Source organism: Coregonus clupeaformis, unplaced genomic scaffold (assembly GCF_020615455.1).
Source record: "Coregonus clupeaformis isolate EN_2021a unplaced genomic scaffold, ASM2061545v1 scaf0512, whole genome shotgun sequence".
NCBI lineage: Eukaryota > Metazoa > Chordata > Actinopteri > Salmoniformes > Salmonidae > Coregonus > Coregonus clupeaformis.
This window is the reverse complement of record NW_025533967.1, coordinates 160,339-175,000: the sequence shown is the minus strand read 5'-3', so window position 1 is coordinate 175,000 and position 14,662 is coordinate 160,339. Positions and strand designations below refer to the sequence as shown.

Below are 14,662 nucleotides of genomic sequence, written 5' to 3'. Positions count from 1 at the left end.
AGGGAGGGAAGCACACAGACAGTCCTTATCACAGCCTGGGTATAGAGAGAAGACGGGAGAGAGAGGGAGGGAGGGAAGCACACAGACAGTCCTTATCACAGCCTGGGTATAGAGAGAAGACGGGAGAGAGAGGGAGGGAGGGAAGCACACAGACAGTCCTTATCACAGCCTGGGTATAGAGAGAAGACGGGAGAGAGAGGGAGGGAGGGGAAGCACACAGACAGTCCTTATCACAGCCTGGGTATAGAGAGAAGACGGGAGAGAGAGGGAGGGAGGGAAGCACACAGACAGTCCTTATCACAGCCTGGGTATAGAGAGAAGACGGGAGAGAGAGGGAGGGAGGGAAGCACACAGACAGTCCTTATCACAGCCTGGGTATAGAGAGAAGACGGGAGAGAGAGGGAGGGAGGGAAGAGAGAGAGAGAGAGGGAAGAAAGAGAGAGAGAGGGAAGAAAGAGAGAGAGAGAAAAAAGAGAGAGGAAAGAAAGAGAGAAGAAGGGAAGATAGAGAGAGGAAGGGAAGAAAGAGAGAGGGAGGGAAGCAGCAGTGAGGTGATAGATGTGGCCTTCTGAGGCTGGAGACAACCCTTATCACTACTCGGCATAAGACAGGAGGAGGGGGAGAGAGAGGGGAGGAGAGAGAGGGGAGGAGAGAGAGGGGAGGACAGCGGCAGGGGAGGAGAGAGAGGAGAGGACAGCGGCAGGGGAGGGATGAGAAAAGAGAGATCAGGATTAAGAGCTGCAATATCTTTCCATGAACAAGGCCCTTCAAGAGAGAGACGACAACTCAAGGATGTCTCCACACACACACACACACACACACACACACTACAGCTGACAGGTGTATAACATCGAGCACACAGCCATGTAATCTCTATAGACAAACATTGGCAGTAGAATGGCCCGTATTGAAGAGCTCAGTGACTTTCAACGTGGCACCATCATAGGATGCCACCTTTCGAACAAGTCAGTTCATCACATTTCTGTCCTGCTAGAGCTGCCCGATCAACTGTAAGTGCCGTTATTGTGAATTGAAAACGTCTAGGAGCAACAATGGCTCAGGCGCAAGTGGCAGGCCACACAAGCTCACAGAACGGGACCGCCAAGTGCTGAAGCACGTAGTGCGTAAAAATCATCTGTCCTCAGTTGTAACACTCACTACCGAAGTTCCAAACTGCCTCTGGAAGCAACGTCAGCACAAGAACTGTTCGTCGGGAGCTTCATGAAATGGGTTTTCATGGCAGAGCAGCCGCACACAAGTCTAAGATCACAATGCGCAATGCCAAGCGTCGGCTGGAGTGGTGTAAAGCTCGACGCCTTTGGACTATGGAGTAGTGGAAACGCATTCTCCGGAGTGATGAATCACGCTTCACCATCTGGCAGTCTGATGGACGACTCTAGGTTTGGCGGATGCCAGGAGAACGCTACCTGCCCGAATGCATAGTGCCAACTGTAAAGTTTGGTGGAGGAGGAATAATGGTTCATGAATTCATGGTTTGGGCTAGGCCCCCTTAGTTCCACATTCTAGACGATTCTGTGTTTCCAACTTTGTGGCAACAGTTTGGGGAAGGCCCTTTCCTGTTTCAGCATGACAATGCCCCCCTGAGCGTCGGAGCCGATGTAGTACGATTCAATCTTAGTCCTGTATTGACGCTTTGCCTGTTTGATGGTTCGTCAGAGGGCATAGTGGGATTTCTTATAAGCGTCCGGGTTAGAGTCCCGCTCCTTGAAAGCGGCAGCTCTACCCTTTAGCTCAGTGCGGATGTTGTCTGTAATCCATGGCTTCTAATAATAATAATAATAATAATAATAATAATAATGCCATTTAGCAGACGCTTTTATCCAAAGTGACTTACAGTCATGCGTGCATAAAAATGTGTTTGTGTATGGGTGGTCCCGGGGATCGAACCCACTACCTTGGTGTTACAAGCGCCATGCTCTACCAGCTGAGCTACAGAGGACCACAACCATACCTGGTTGGGGTATGTACGTATGGTCACTGTGGGGACAATGTCATCGATGCACTTATTGATGAAGCCAGTGACTGATGTGTTGTACTCCTCAACGCCATCGGAAAAATCCCGGAACATATTCCAGTCTGTGCTAGCAAAACAGTACTATTGGTTAGCATCTGCCTCATCTGACCACTTCTTTATTGACCGAGTCACTGGTGCTTCCTGCTTTAGTTTTTGCCTGTAAACAGGAATCAGGAGGATAGAATTATGGTCAGATTAGCCAAATGGAGGGCGAGGGAGAGCTTTGTACACGTCTCTGTGCGTGGATTAAAGGTGGTCTAGAGTTTTTTTACTCTGGTTGCACATTTAACATGCTGGTAGAAATTAGGTCAAACGGATTTAAGTTTCCCTGCATTAAAGTCCCCGGCCACTAGGAGCGCCGCCTCTGGATGAGCGTTTTCCTGTTTGCTTATGGCCTTATACAGCTCATTGAGTGCGGTCTTAGTGCCAGCATCGGTTTGTGGTGGTAAATAGACAGCTACGAAAAATATAGATGAAAACTCTCTTGGTAAATAGTGTGGTCTACAGCTTATCATGAGATACTCTACCTCAGGCGAGCAAAACCTCGAGACTTCCTTAATATTAGCTTTCATGCACCAGCTGTTGTTTACAAATATACACAGACCACCACCCCTTGTCTTACCGGGAGGCCGCTGTTCTATCTTGCCAATGCAGCATAAACCCCGCCAGCTGTGTGTTATCTATGTTGTCGTTCAGCCACGACTCGGTGAAACATAAGATATTACAGTTTTGTATGTCCCGTTGGTAGGATATTTGTGATCGTAGCTCATCTATTTTGTTATCCAATGATTGTACGTTGGCTAATAGGACTGATGGTCGAGGCAGATTAACACTCGCCGTCGGATCCTTACAAGGCACCCCGACCTACATCCCGGTATCTCTGTCTCTTTCTCCTGCGAATGACTGGGATTTGGGCCTTGTCGGGTGTCTGAAGTAAATCCTTCACGTCCGACTCGTTAAAGAAAAAAATATTTGTCCAGTACGAGGTGAGTAATCGCTGTCCTGATATCCAGAAGCTCTTTTTGGTCATAAGAGACGGTGGCAGAAACATTATGTACAAAATAAGTAACAAATAACGTGAAAAAACACACACAATAGCACAATTGGTTAGGAGCCCGTAAAATAGACCTGTGTGTGTGTATGTATTCACTGTTTGCACGTGTGTGTGATTCCAAGGGAGTTTGTGTGTCTGTGTGTGCACCTGATCCTTTGATAGAGTGTGTTTGTGTGTGTGTTACCTGTATCACTGCTGATGGTCTGCTGCCTGCACTTCTTGAAGTGAAAGCGTTTGATGGCGACTGGTTGGCCGCGGTAACAGGCTCTGTAGATGACAGCTCCACTGCCCCCCTGGCCCAGGATATCACTCTCCTCCTCACTACACTCCAACTGGGCCTTCTCTAGAAACAACCTACACACACACACACACACAACATTATAAACACACTCCAACTGGGCCTTCTCTAGAAACAACCTACACACACACACACACACACACACACACACACACACACACACACACACACACACACACAAACATTATAAACACACTCCAGCTGGTTCTTCTACAGAAACAACCAATATAACACACAAACGCACACTTGAACACCATACCGTACATTAGACTATGTATACTCCATTTAGTACATTAGACTATGTATACCCCATTTAGTACATTATACTATGTATACCCCATACACTACATTATAATATGTATACTCCATACAGTACCCACAAAGCCTCACTATCCATCACTAATGTAATCACCATCTTTCAGCATGCTACAGCTACCTCCCTGATCTCAACCTCAACTCTACCTGGTGGACGTCAACACATGCACCATACATTAATACATCTACCTCCCTGATCTCAACCTCAACTCTACCTGGTGGACGTCAACACATGCACCATACATTAATACATCTACCTCCCTGATCTCAACCTCAACTCTACCTGGTGGACGTCAACACATGCACCATACATTAATACATCTACCTCCCTGATCTCAACCTCAACTCTACCTGGTGGACGTCAACACATGCACCATACATTAATACATCTACCTCCCTGATCCCAACCTCAACTCTACCTGGTGGACGTCAACACATGCACCATACATTAATACATCTACCTCCCTGATCTCAACCTCAACTCTACCTGGTGGACGTCAACACATGCGCCATACATTAATACATCTACCTCCCTGATCCCAACCTCAACTCTACCTGGTGGACGTCAACACATGCACCATACATTAATACATCTACCTCCCTGATCCCAACCTCAACTCTACCTGGTGGACGTCAACACATGCACCATACATTAATACATCTACCTCCCTGATCCCAACCTCAACTCTACCTGGTGGACGTCAACACATGCGCCATACATTAATACATCTACCTCCCTGATCTCAACCTCAACTCTACCTGGTGGACGTCAACACATGCACCATACATTAATACATCTACCTCCCTGATCCCAACCTCAACTCTACCTGGTGGACGTCAACACATGCGCCATACATTAATACATCTACCTCCCTGATCTCAACCTCAACTCTACCTGGTGGACGTCAACACATGCACCATACATTAATACATCTACCTCCCTGATCCCAACCTCAACTCTACCTGGTGGACGTCAACACATGCACCATACATTAATACATCTACCTCCCTGATCCCAACCTCAACTCTACCTGGTGGACGTCAACACATGTGCCATACATTAATACATCTACCTCCCTGATCTCAACCTCAACTCTACCTGGTGGACGTCAACACATGCACCATACATTAATACATCTACCTCCCCTGATCTCAACCTCAACTCTACCTGGTGGACATCAACACATGCACCATACATTAATACATCTACCTCCCTGATCTCAACCTCAACTCTACCTGGTGGACGTCAACACATGCACCATACATTAATACATCTACCTCCCTGATCTCAACCTCAACTCTACCTGGTGGACATCAACACATGCACCATACATTAATACATCTACCTCCCTGATCTCAACCTCAACTCTACCTGGTGGACGTCAACACATGCACCATACATTAATACATCTACCTCCCTGATCTCAACCTCAACTCTACCTGGTGGACGTCAACACATGCACCATACATTAATACATCTACCTCCCTGATCTCAACCTCAACTCTACCTGGTGGACATCAACACATGCACCATACATTAATACATCTACCTCCCTGATCCCAACCTCAACTCTACCTGGTGGACGTCAACACATGCACCATACATTAATACATCTACCTCCCTGATCTCAACCTCAACCCTACCTGGTGGACGTCAACACATGCACCATACATTAATACATCTACCTCCCCTGATCTCAACCTCAACTCTACCTGGTGGACGTCAACACATGCACCATACATTAATACATCTACCTCCCTGATCTCAACCTCAACTCTACCTGGTGGACGTCAACACATGCACCATACATTAATACATCTACCTCCCTGATCTCAACCTCAACTCTACCTGGTGGACGTCAACACATGCACCATACATATCCAACAAAGGATCCTATGTATTGCATTCTGCTATAGGGCTGAAGCTATAGTCGCCATAGCAACATTCCTAAATCCTTATTAGCATCCTCTTCATATTATGAACACAAAGCTGCGTCTCAAATGGCACTCTGTTCCCTATGAAACGCACTACTTTTGACAGGGCCCCGGTCAAAAGTAGCGCACTACATAGGGAATAGAGTGCCATTTGAGACCCAGCCCAAGTCTTTCATGTGAGCTTTTAATGTAGAGAGCTAAGTCAACAAACCGGCACGGCCACTTAAATTAGCGTAGAACATAAAGCCTTGGTCAGCTGCCAATCTAAACTGCTCAGAGTTGACCATCCATCCTGGAGCTGTAAGGCTTGGGAAACATTATTCGGGGTCAATTTAATCTCACACATGCTTTAAATTGCATTTCGGCAGAGTCACACAGCAGAGTGTTAGAGCGCGTTCCTGTGTGTGTATGTTCTGTGTGTCCATGTTCTTGTGCACGCTCGCTTGCACGTTCCTGTGTGTGTATGTTCTGTGTGTCCATGTTCTCGTGCACGCTCGCTTGCACGTTCCTGTGTGTGTATGTTCTGTGTGTCCATGTTCTTGTGCACGCTCGCTTGCACGTTCCTGTGTGTGTGTGTATGTACATAGCTGTGGCGTTAGCTGATGTCAACTCGTGGCACCAGTGTTTGAGGAAGTGATTATTTAGTCAATATATCTCTTGTCTTAGAGCAGCACTAAACTGTGCTGCTTTGATAGCATAAATATTTGGGAGTGATTGTTGCCCCATGAACAGTAAATACGACAGCGGCCTGTTATATTTCACAGAGATATGCTTGTGTAATCAACCCTCAAGCACTGTGTGTGTGTGTGTTACCTTTAAGGGTAAACAATACATCAACTGATGCTGTCACTGGTGAGAAATCAACTGAAACTCATTACGCAGCCAAACCCCTGGAGAGCTGTGTGTGTGTGTGTGTGTGTGTGTACAGAGTAGCTATGCCTGCGTACTGTACATGTCAAGGTCCTGTCAGTGAGGAGCCTAAGGAGACTCCTATCAACACAGCAGGAAACCACAAGGCCCTGTATTACACAATACTACAGGAGGACACCACAAGGCCCTGTACTGCACAATACTACAGGAGGACACCACAAGGCCCTTTATTACACAATACTACAGGAGGACACCACAAGGCCCTGTATTACACAATACTACAGGAGGAAACCACAAGGCCCTGTATTACACAATACTACAGGAGGAAACCACAAGGCCCTGTATTACACAATACTACAGGAGGATACCACAAGGCCCTGTATTACACAATACTACAGGAGGAAACCACAAGGCCCTGTATTACACAATAATACAGGAGGAAACCACAAGGCCCTGCATTACACAATACTACAGGAGGAAACCACAAGGCCCTGTATTACACAATAATACAGTACACATCAGCCAAGTTTACATTAGTCTCAGCAGAGGTCTCAATAACATCCACACACACTGACTGTGGGAGTCATAGACCTCCTGCCTGACAGACGGACAGACAGGGGAGGGGGAAGACAGGCAAACAGATGGACAGACTGACAGGGACAGACAGAGACAGAGTTCAACTACGCAACACCTAATGGGATAGGACTAAAAGAAAGACTGTCCTAAATGACACCCTATTTTTCTACATAGTGCACTATGGGTCCTGGTCAAAAGTAGTGCACCATATAGGGAATAGGATGCCATTTGGGATGCATCCTGTGTTTTTGTGCTGTGAGAATGGCCTGGTTTCATTTAGTCAGTAATGGGAGTGTTAAGTGAGTGAAACAAAGGAACAATCAACAAAACAATGTTTTCTCCCAGTGCAAGGGGCAATCTCTGGTTGTCCTTAATGACTAAATAGAGCCATCTATCCCGGTTATAACCAAAAGCTCCAGCTCAGCCTGAGTGTCGGTGACAGGTGAAGGGTCAAAAGTGACAGATGAGGGGTCAAAGTTTAGGGATAAGAGGTTTGAGGTTCAGAGGGTGTGTGTGTGGGAGCAAGTTTGACAGCATGTTCGAGAGAATCGGCCCTAGTAAAGCTTAGCAAAGAATGACTGATCTACAAATTGTCTGGCATCCACATTTAAACTAGTCTCCCATTGACGTCAATGCATGACTAAGTGAAAATGTGACTTAAGTGGAAGATATGATTCACCCCTATGTGAAGAAGATTAGCCCATCTGTGCAGCACCTTCCTCAGCCTCATCCTATGTGAAGAAGACAGCTGTGCAGCGCTAATAGGTCAACAGGTCAGGGGTTAGAGGTCAAGGGTCAGGGTGAAAGGTGAGAGGTTACCGTGAGGGGAAGTCGGTCATGAAAAGCTCTGGGACCAGCTCCTGAAGGGGGACAGGCTGGTCGGGGTGCTGGGGACACACTATGTAGTCCTGGTCCATGGCAGCGATCACACAGTCCTCCATGTTGAAGAAGTGCTCTCCTCTTCCACCAACCTTTTCTCTGCCTAGCGGTGGGATGGTCGGCAATGTTACCATGGTTACCATGATCGAACCAAAAGATAAAGCGGACTTCAGAGCGCAAACACTGTTTAACAGCAGTCCCAGTACAAAAAAACGATATTATAGGTTGATTTATAAAACATTATAGGGGCTCATGCACGCTTATAACAAGTAATAATACATTATAAGGGTATGCTTTCACTAAGGTAAAAGGGCAAATGATTGTTTTAGTGCTTAATGTCTGCATTGATTGGGTTTTACTTAAACATTTGCAATAGCCCCTAGACATTCCATTAGAAGTTGGCCCACCCTACCTTCTCCTCCTCTTCTTCCAGCTGCAGTCCCCCTGGTTGGGGGTTCTCCCAGACTCCCAGGCCCCTGGTTCTGTCTGCTCATGGAGGAACACTGGGGACAGGGGGAGTACTGCTCAATCAACCGGGTCCCATCACTCTCACTGGCCGTCAGTGCTAAAGGAGGGGAGATGACACAGAGAGAGACAGAAAGTCAGACACATGGTCTGGTGGAGTCTGGTCTAGGGGTAGTGCAGCCCACTCCGGACTACAAACATCCCTAGAGGCCAAACGTCAAAGCCCTGACTCCACTACTTTCCTTGCTGTTTTAACCGATTCTCATCAGTCTCCCTGTGTCATGTTATCTCTAATCATCTCTGCCTTAAAACGGAACGTTTCCATGGATCCTTTTTACCTTCTGCTATGAGGCTTTTTAACAGAAAATGTTCTCAAAATGCATACTACCGTGCTCCGAGCACGCAAGCTGGAGCACGGGAGGGTCAGAGTATGAGTCCAAATTAAAGTATGTGGAACGGAGCACGGAGGGCACTTCTCGAATGCGTACTCTGTTTGTACATATTTTTAAGCATGCATCGATGCAAGATTCAATGGAAAGTATGCACAGGAATATGACGCAAGCACGTAAAATAATCGCGCACAATTTCTTGAAATCAATGGCGGACATCATTTGAGCTGAAGCGAGAGAAAATAAACTCCGACTTCAGAATGAAATGTTGCCCATTCACATCTCATATGTTGCCTGACTTCAATATTTTATCTTGATACATTAATAAATATATACTGTGTTAATTTTGGCATGTTTACCTGCCTACACTACCCACTGTAGTGTGGATAGATCGCAAGCCCATTGTAAGGCAATAGGGCTAATGTTGACTGGCTAGCTACTACTGTTAGCTAGCTATGTAGATAGCCATGAAGAATTGGCAGCTAGCTACCCACGAAGAATTTACATATACCTTGCATAACATTAGTTGTAGGTTATTTTTGCCTGTAAATCCATCTGGTTAGCTAGATTATTACGATTCACATACAGTGGGGAAAAAAAGTATTTAGTCAGCCACCAATTGTGCAAGTTCTCCCACTTAAAAAGATGAGAGGCCTGTAATTTTCATCATAGGTACACGTCAACTATGACAGACAAAATGAGAAGAAAAAAATCCAGAAAATCACATTGTAGGATTTTTAATGAATTTATTTGCAAATTATGGTGGAAAATAAGTATTTGGTCAATAACAAAAGTTTCTCAATACTTTGTTATATACCCTTTGTTGGCAATGACACAGGTCAAATGTTTTCTGTAAGTCTTCACAAGGTTTTCACACACTGTTGCTGGTATTTTGGCCCATTCCTCCATGCAGATCTCCTCTAGAGCAGTGATGTTTTGGGGCTGTCGCTGGACAACACAGACTTTCAACTCCCTCCAAAGATTTTCTATGGGGGTTGAGATCTGGAGACTGGCTAGGCCACTCCAGGACCTTGAAATGCTTCTTACGAAGCCACTCCTTCATTGCCCGGGCGGTGTGTTTGGGATCATTGTCATGCTGAAAGACCCAGCCACGTTTCATCTTCAATGCCCTTGCTGATGGAAGGAGGTTTTCACTCAAAATCTCACGATACATGGCCCCATTCATTCTTTCCTTTACACGGATCAGTCGTCCTGGTCCCTTTGCAGAAAAACAGCCCCAAAGCATGATGTTTCCACCCCCATGCTTCACAGTAGGTATGGTGTTCTTTGGATGCAACTCAGCATTCTTTGTCCTCCAAACACGACGAGTTGAGTTTTTACCAAAAAGTTCTATTTTGGTTTCATCTGACCATATGACATTCTCCCAATCCTCTTCTGGATCATCCAAATGCACTCTAGCAAACTTCAGACGGGCCTGGACATGTACTGGCTTAAGCAGGGGGACACGTCTGGCACTGCAGGATTTGAGTCCCTGGCGGCGTAGTGTGTTACTGATGGTATGCTTTGTTACTTTGGTCCCAGCTCTCTGCAGGTCATTCACTAAGTCCCCCCGTGTGGTTCTGGGATTTTTGCTCACCGTACTTGTGATCATTTTGACCCCACAGGGTGAGATCTTGCGTGGATCCCCAGATCGAGGGAGATTATCAGTGGTCTTGTATGTCTTCCATTTCCTAATAATTGCTCCCACAGTTGATTTCTTCAAACCAAGCTGCTTACCTATTGCAGATTCAGTCTTCCCAGCCTGGTGCAGTTCTACAATTTTGTTTCTGGTGTCCTTTGACAGCTCTTTGGTCTTGGCCATAGTGGAGTTTGGAGTGTGACTGTTTGAGGTTGTGGACAGGTGTCTTTTATACTGATAACAAGTTCAAACAGGTGCCATTAATACAGGTAACGAGTGGAGGACAGAGGAGCCTCTTAAAGCAGAAGTTACAGGTCTGTGAGAGCCAGAAATCTTGCTTGTTTGTAGGTGACCAAATACTTATTTTCCACCATAATTTGCAAATAACTTCATTAAAAATCCTACAATGTGATTTTCTGGATTTTTTTTTCTCTCAATTTGTCTGTCATAGTTGACGTGTACCTATGATGAAAATTACAGGCCTCTCTCATCTTTTTAAGTGGGAGAACTTGCACAATTGGTGGCTGACTAAATACTTTTTTCCCCCCACTGTATAGCTAGCTGATAATTATGAAGTAATTATGAAGTGTGAACACCAGTCAATGGTGACCAACGATCTTGACTGCCACGGATTCCAGCCTAGGACATGAAGCTGAAGTCATTGAAGAGGTGCTGTTTTTGTGTATGTACTGTGTATTTACTGGTGGTGTATCTATTGGTGCAATCAAACTTCCCCTTTAGGGAAAATAATTGATTATCTTATCAAAAGAAAGGGGATATGGAGGAGTGCACACAGAGACAGGGACACACCAACAGACTGAATCCCAATTAACTTGAGACATAACTTTCTGGGCGTGAATCCCATTGACATTACTGCATGGTTTATCTGACAGGTATGGATCACCAGTTAGGACTGGGCCTTGGGCCCATGTAAATATAGACATTCTGAATGACTCATGCATGTGAGTGGAAATAAATCCCCAATCAACGTTAATCACTTAGTCATCCAATACCTTTATCCAAAGCGATTTACAGTCATGTGTGCATACGTTTTCATATGAGTGGCCCCAGCTGAGCGGGAAACCAAACACAAATATGAACGCATGCACATATCGCAGATCACAACACACCCACCATGCTGAGCAGTCGGCTAAGTGCTGTATTGTGACAGGTGATCTAAAAGCAGCATCAGGAGTTTGATGTGGAATAATGACTTATGAGTCATCAACACTTATGAGTCATCAGCAGGAAATATGACAGACTGTGGCTGTCATGCTGAGAGATAGAGAGAGTAATGTCTCCATTCCTTTGAAACTTTGAGTATAATGTTCACTGTTCATTTCTGATTATTTCAATTTTGTTTATTATCTATTTCACTTGCTTTGGCAATGTAAACATATGTTTCCCGTGCCAATAAAGCCATTTGAATTTCATTGAATTGAGAGAGAGAAGCCTCACCAGGGAACCACTGTTCGATGAGGGAGTTGACGTGATCCGTAACGAAGGCCATGGCTGAAAAATCCCTGGTCTCTGATTGACAAATGATCTTGATGCCTCCGCTTTTCTTCCTCTTCCAGTTGACATCAGTCGATTCCACACTGCCAAGGGAGGGAGGGAGACGGGAGAGGGAAGGAGAGAGGGAGAGAGAGAGAGAGAGAGAGAGGAAGTTGGAGAGTGTGCATGTCAATAGTCTAAAGTGTGTACCTCTCATCTCCTTTCTGCTATCTGAACTGAGAGGTGAAAGTTAATGGTCAGCTCCGTCTCAACCATTGTCACCCAACCTGTGCTTTCAGATGAACACAGGCAGCACTTTTCATAGAGCTAAAGCATTGTGCAAAGTACAACAAATACTGTAAACATCATTATAATGTTGCAGTGTGATTTCATTTGACATTTCTTCTTCAACAATATGCATTATAAAAGGAGACAATTATTTAACTAGTTTAGTAAACTGAGCAATACATAAAGTCACATCTTTATAATGCACTTTCGTGAAGAAAATATTCAAATTAAATCACGCTGCCAGATTATAATTAGGTTTATGGTCATTTTGCACTTTACACAATGCTTTTGCACTAAGAAAATGTTGCCCACAGTCTGCTATTAAATTTCACAGAGGGCTTGAGGTTTGCAGATGACCTCAAGTTGATCTTCAAATAAAATCCTGTGCAACTGTAACAGACTTACTGTATGGCTGGTTTCTCAGACCCAGAGAAGCCTATTCCTGGACTAGAAATCACTTGGAGAATCTCCATTATGCTTTTTAGTCGATGACTAGGAGTTGGCTTAAAGGGGAAGTTCAGGATTGTACTACTTGATGACTACTCTGAAAGTATTATGGGCCAGCTAACGCTGGCTAAAGTTAGCTGAAGTTTGTGGTGGCGGTTTAAACTGGACCATTGATTACATCCTGGCTTCTAAACTACTTTCAGGGTGAAGATACTTCTGACATTAAATGGTAAAATACTGAACTTCCCCTTTAATCTGTGCCCAGGAAACAGGTCCTTAGTGACCTCAAAACGCAACAACTTAAACAATTACATTGATAACAAAATAATAAACATTTTAGCACAAAAAAATGCAACAGAGGAAAGGAGTTGAGTCCCCACACTCTATGTTCCCAGATGTGTTTTCTAAAGGTTCTTTGTTCTCTAAAGGTTCTTTGTTCTCTAAAGGTTCTTTGTTCTCTAAAGGTTCTTTGTTCTCTAAAGGTTCTTTGTTCTCTAAAGGTTCTTTGAAAGCGTCCCTCTGCTGAAGGTACTGTATGTGCTAACTAAGAGCCTTAGAGCCCACTGACAACACTCAGATGTACATGTGCACTTTTGAAGAGATTTCATTAGGTACACATTAGGTGTAATGGTTATAATCTATTATCAGCATGTTTCATTAGAGAAAGTATCTCAATATGCTGTAAGTTAAGAGAAAGATGCACACACTGTGTTTTAGGAAATATACCGGCAAATGTGTAAGTCGTTTTATGTAGCACTTTTAAACTTGTTCTCTAATAATTACACAATGAAGCACATAATAACAGTACATGTGCATTTTTAAGACCTATCAATAAGTGCCTGGCTAATTAGCCCTGTATGCAATGCTGAGCCGGCTCTGGGTTTGATTAATTAGGTCTGCTCATTTAGCGTTTAGCCGGGGTTTGGCACTCTTCCTGACGGATGATGTCAGCGAAATCAACACCTTGTTGTAGAGCATGTGTTTGTGAAAATGTGCTACACAGTAAGGCATACAGTATTTATTTACCTAACATTGGGCCATATCCTAATCTCGCTCCCAGACACTTCCGCCCAAATGCGCGAAGAGTGTTGGACCAACGCGTCAAACTTGGCTTTCATTAGCCAATACAGAAAGACCGGGAGAAACTCCCGCCACATAGGTATTGGCTTAATCGGCTTAATTTACAAACCAATCATCTCCCACAACACCTTCCTCCTAACCCTCCCCACGGCTCGCAGTTGTGTGATTTGTTAAAATGATAGGATGACAAATACTTTACTCAGTAGGTCTCTGCCATATAATTCTATGGTCACTCCCACTAAGGCCAACTTTGAATGGTTGAAATCCCAGGCTTATATGTGCTGTGCGCAATAGCCTGGGGGACGAGGTTAGCCAAATCCTAACTCAAACATTATGCATGGGAGTCAATGGGAGATTTGCTCGAACATTCGAGTTACACGCATGCATTTCAAGTAAGTTACCCCAATGTACCCGACCCTTAATCCCTCACCTTAGATACCCTCCGTCGAAGGTGACCAGTAGTCCCTCTCTCCAGTAGATGGTCTTACTGCGGCGGACTCTGAAGGTGCTACAGCGGTTCCTCTGTTGGCTGCCTGTCCCCGCAAAATTGTAGATCACCGTGGTCCTCCTCCGTTCGCTCTTAGCATTCTTCTTAGGCTCAAAGGACTAGGACAACACAGAGAGAACTCTTAGCATTCCTCTTAGGCTCACAGGACTAGGACAACACAGAGAGAACACTTAGCATTCCTCTTAGGCTCACAGGACTAGGACAACACAGAAAGGAAGAGTTTTAAGAATAGGTACAAGCCTGTGAGCACAACAGATACAATTGTCTTGCATTCTGTCTTTTGCCCCAACCCAACCCCCCCACCATAATCTTACAAAACGTATTGAATATAGTGTAGGTTTCAAATGTGTTTTATTGAAGAGCATAATTACATATGCTGTATACTCAGTG

General features: G+C 44.8%; 1 protein-coding gene across 1 annotated transcript in view; it reads right to left on the bottom strand.

The window, feature by feature from the left end:
- LOC123484960 (leucine-rich repeat serine/threonine-protein kinase 1-like) overlaps positions 1-14,662 on the bottom strand; it is an 85,990-nt gene that overhangs the window by 29,900 nt on the left and 41,428 nt on the right. Inside the window, 5 exon segments of the mRNA XM_045215779.1 lie at positions 3,280-3,443; positions 7,903-8,065; positions 8,375-8,527; positions 11,914-12,053; positions 14,195-14,370. Of these exon segments, the coding sequence (XP_045071714.1) occupies positions 3,280-3,443; positions 7,903-8,065; positions 8,375-8,527; positions 11,914-12,053; positions 14,195-14,370 (796 nt within the window).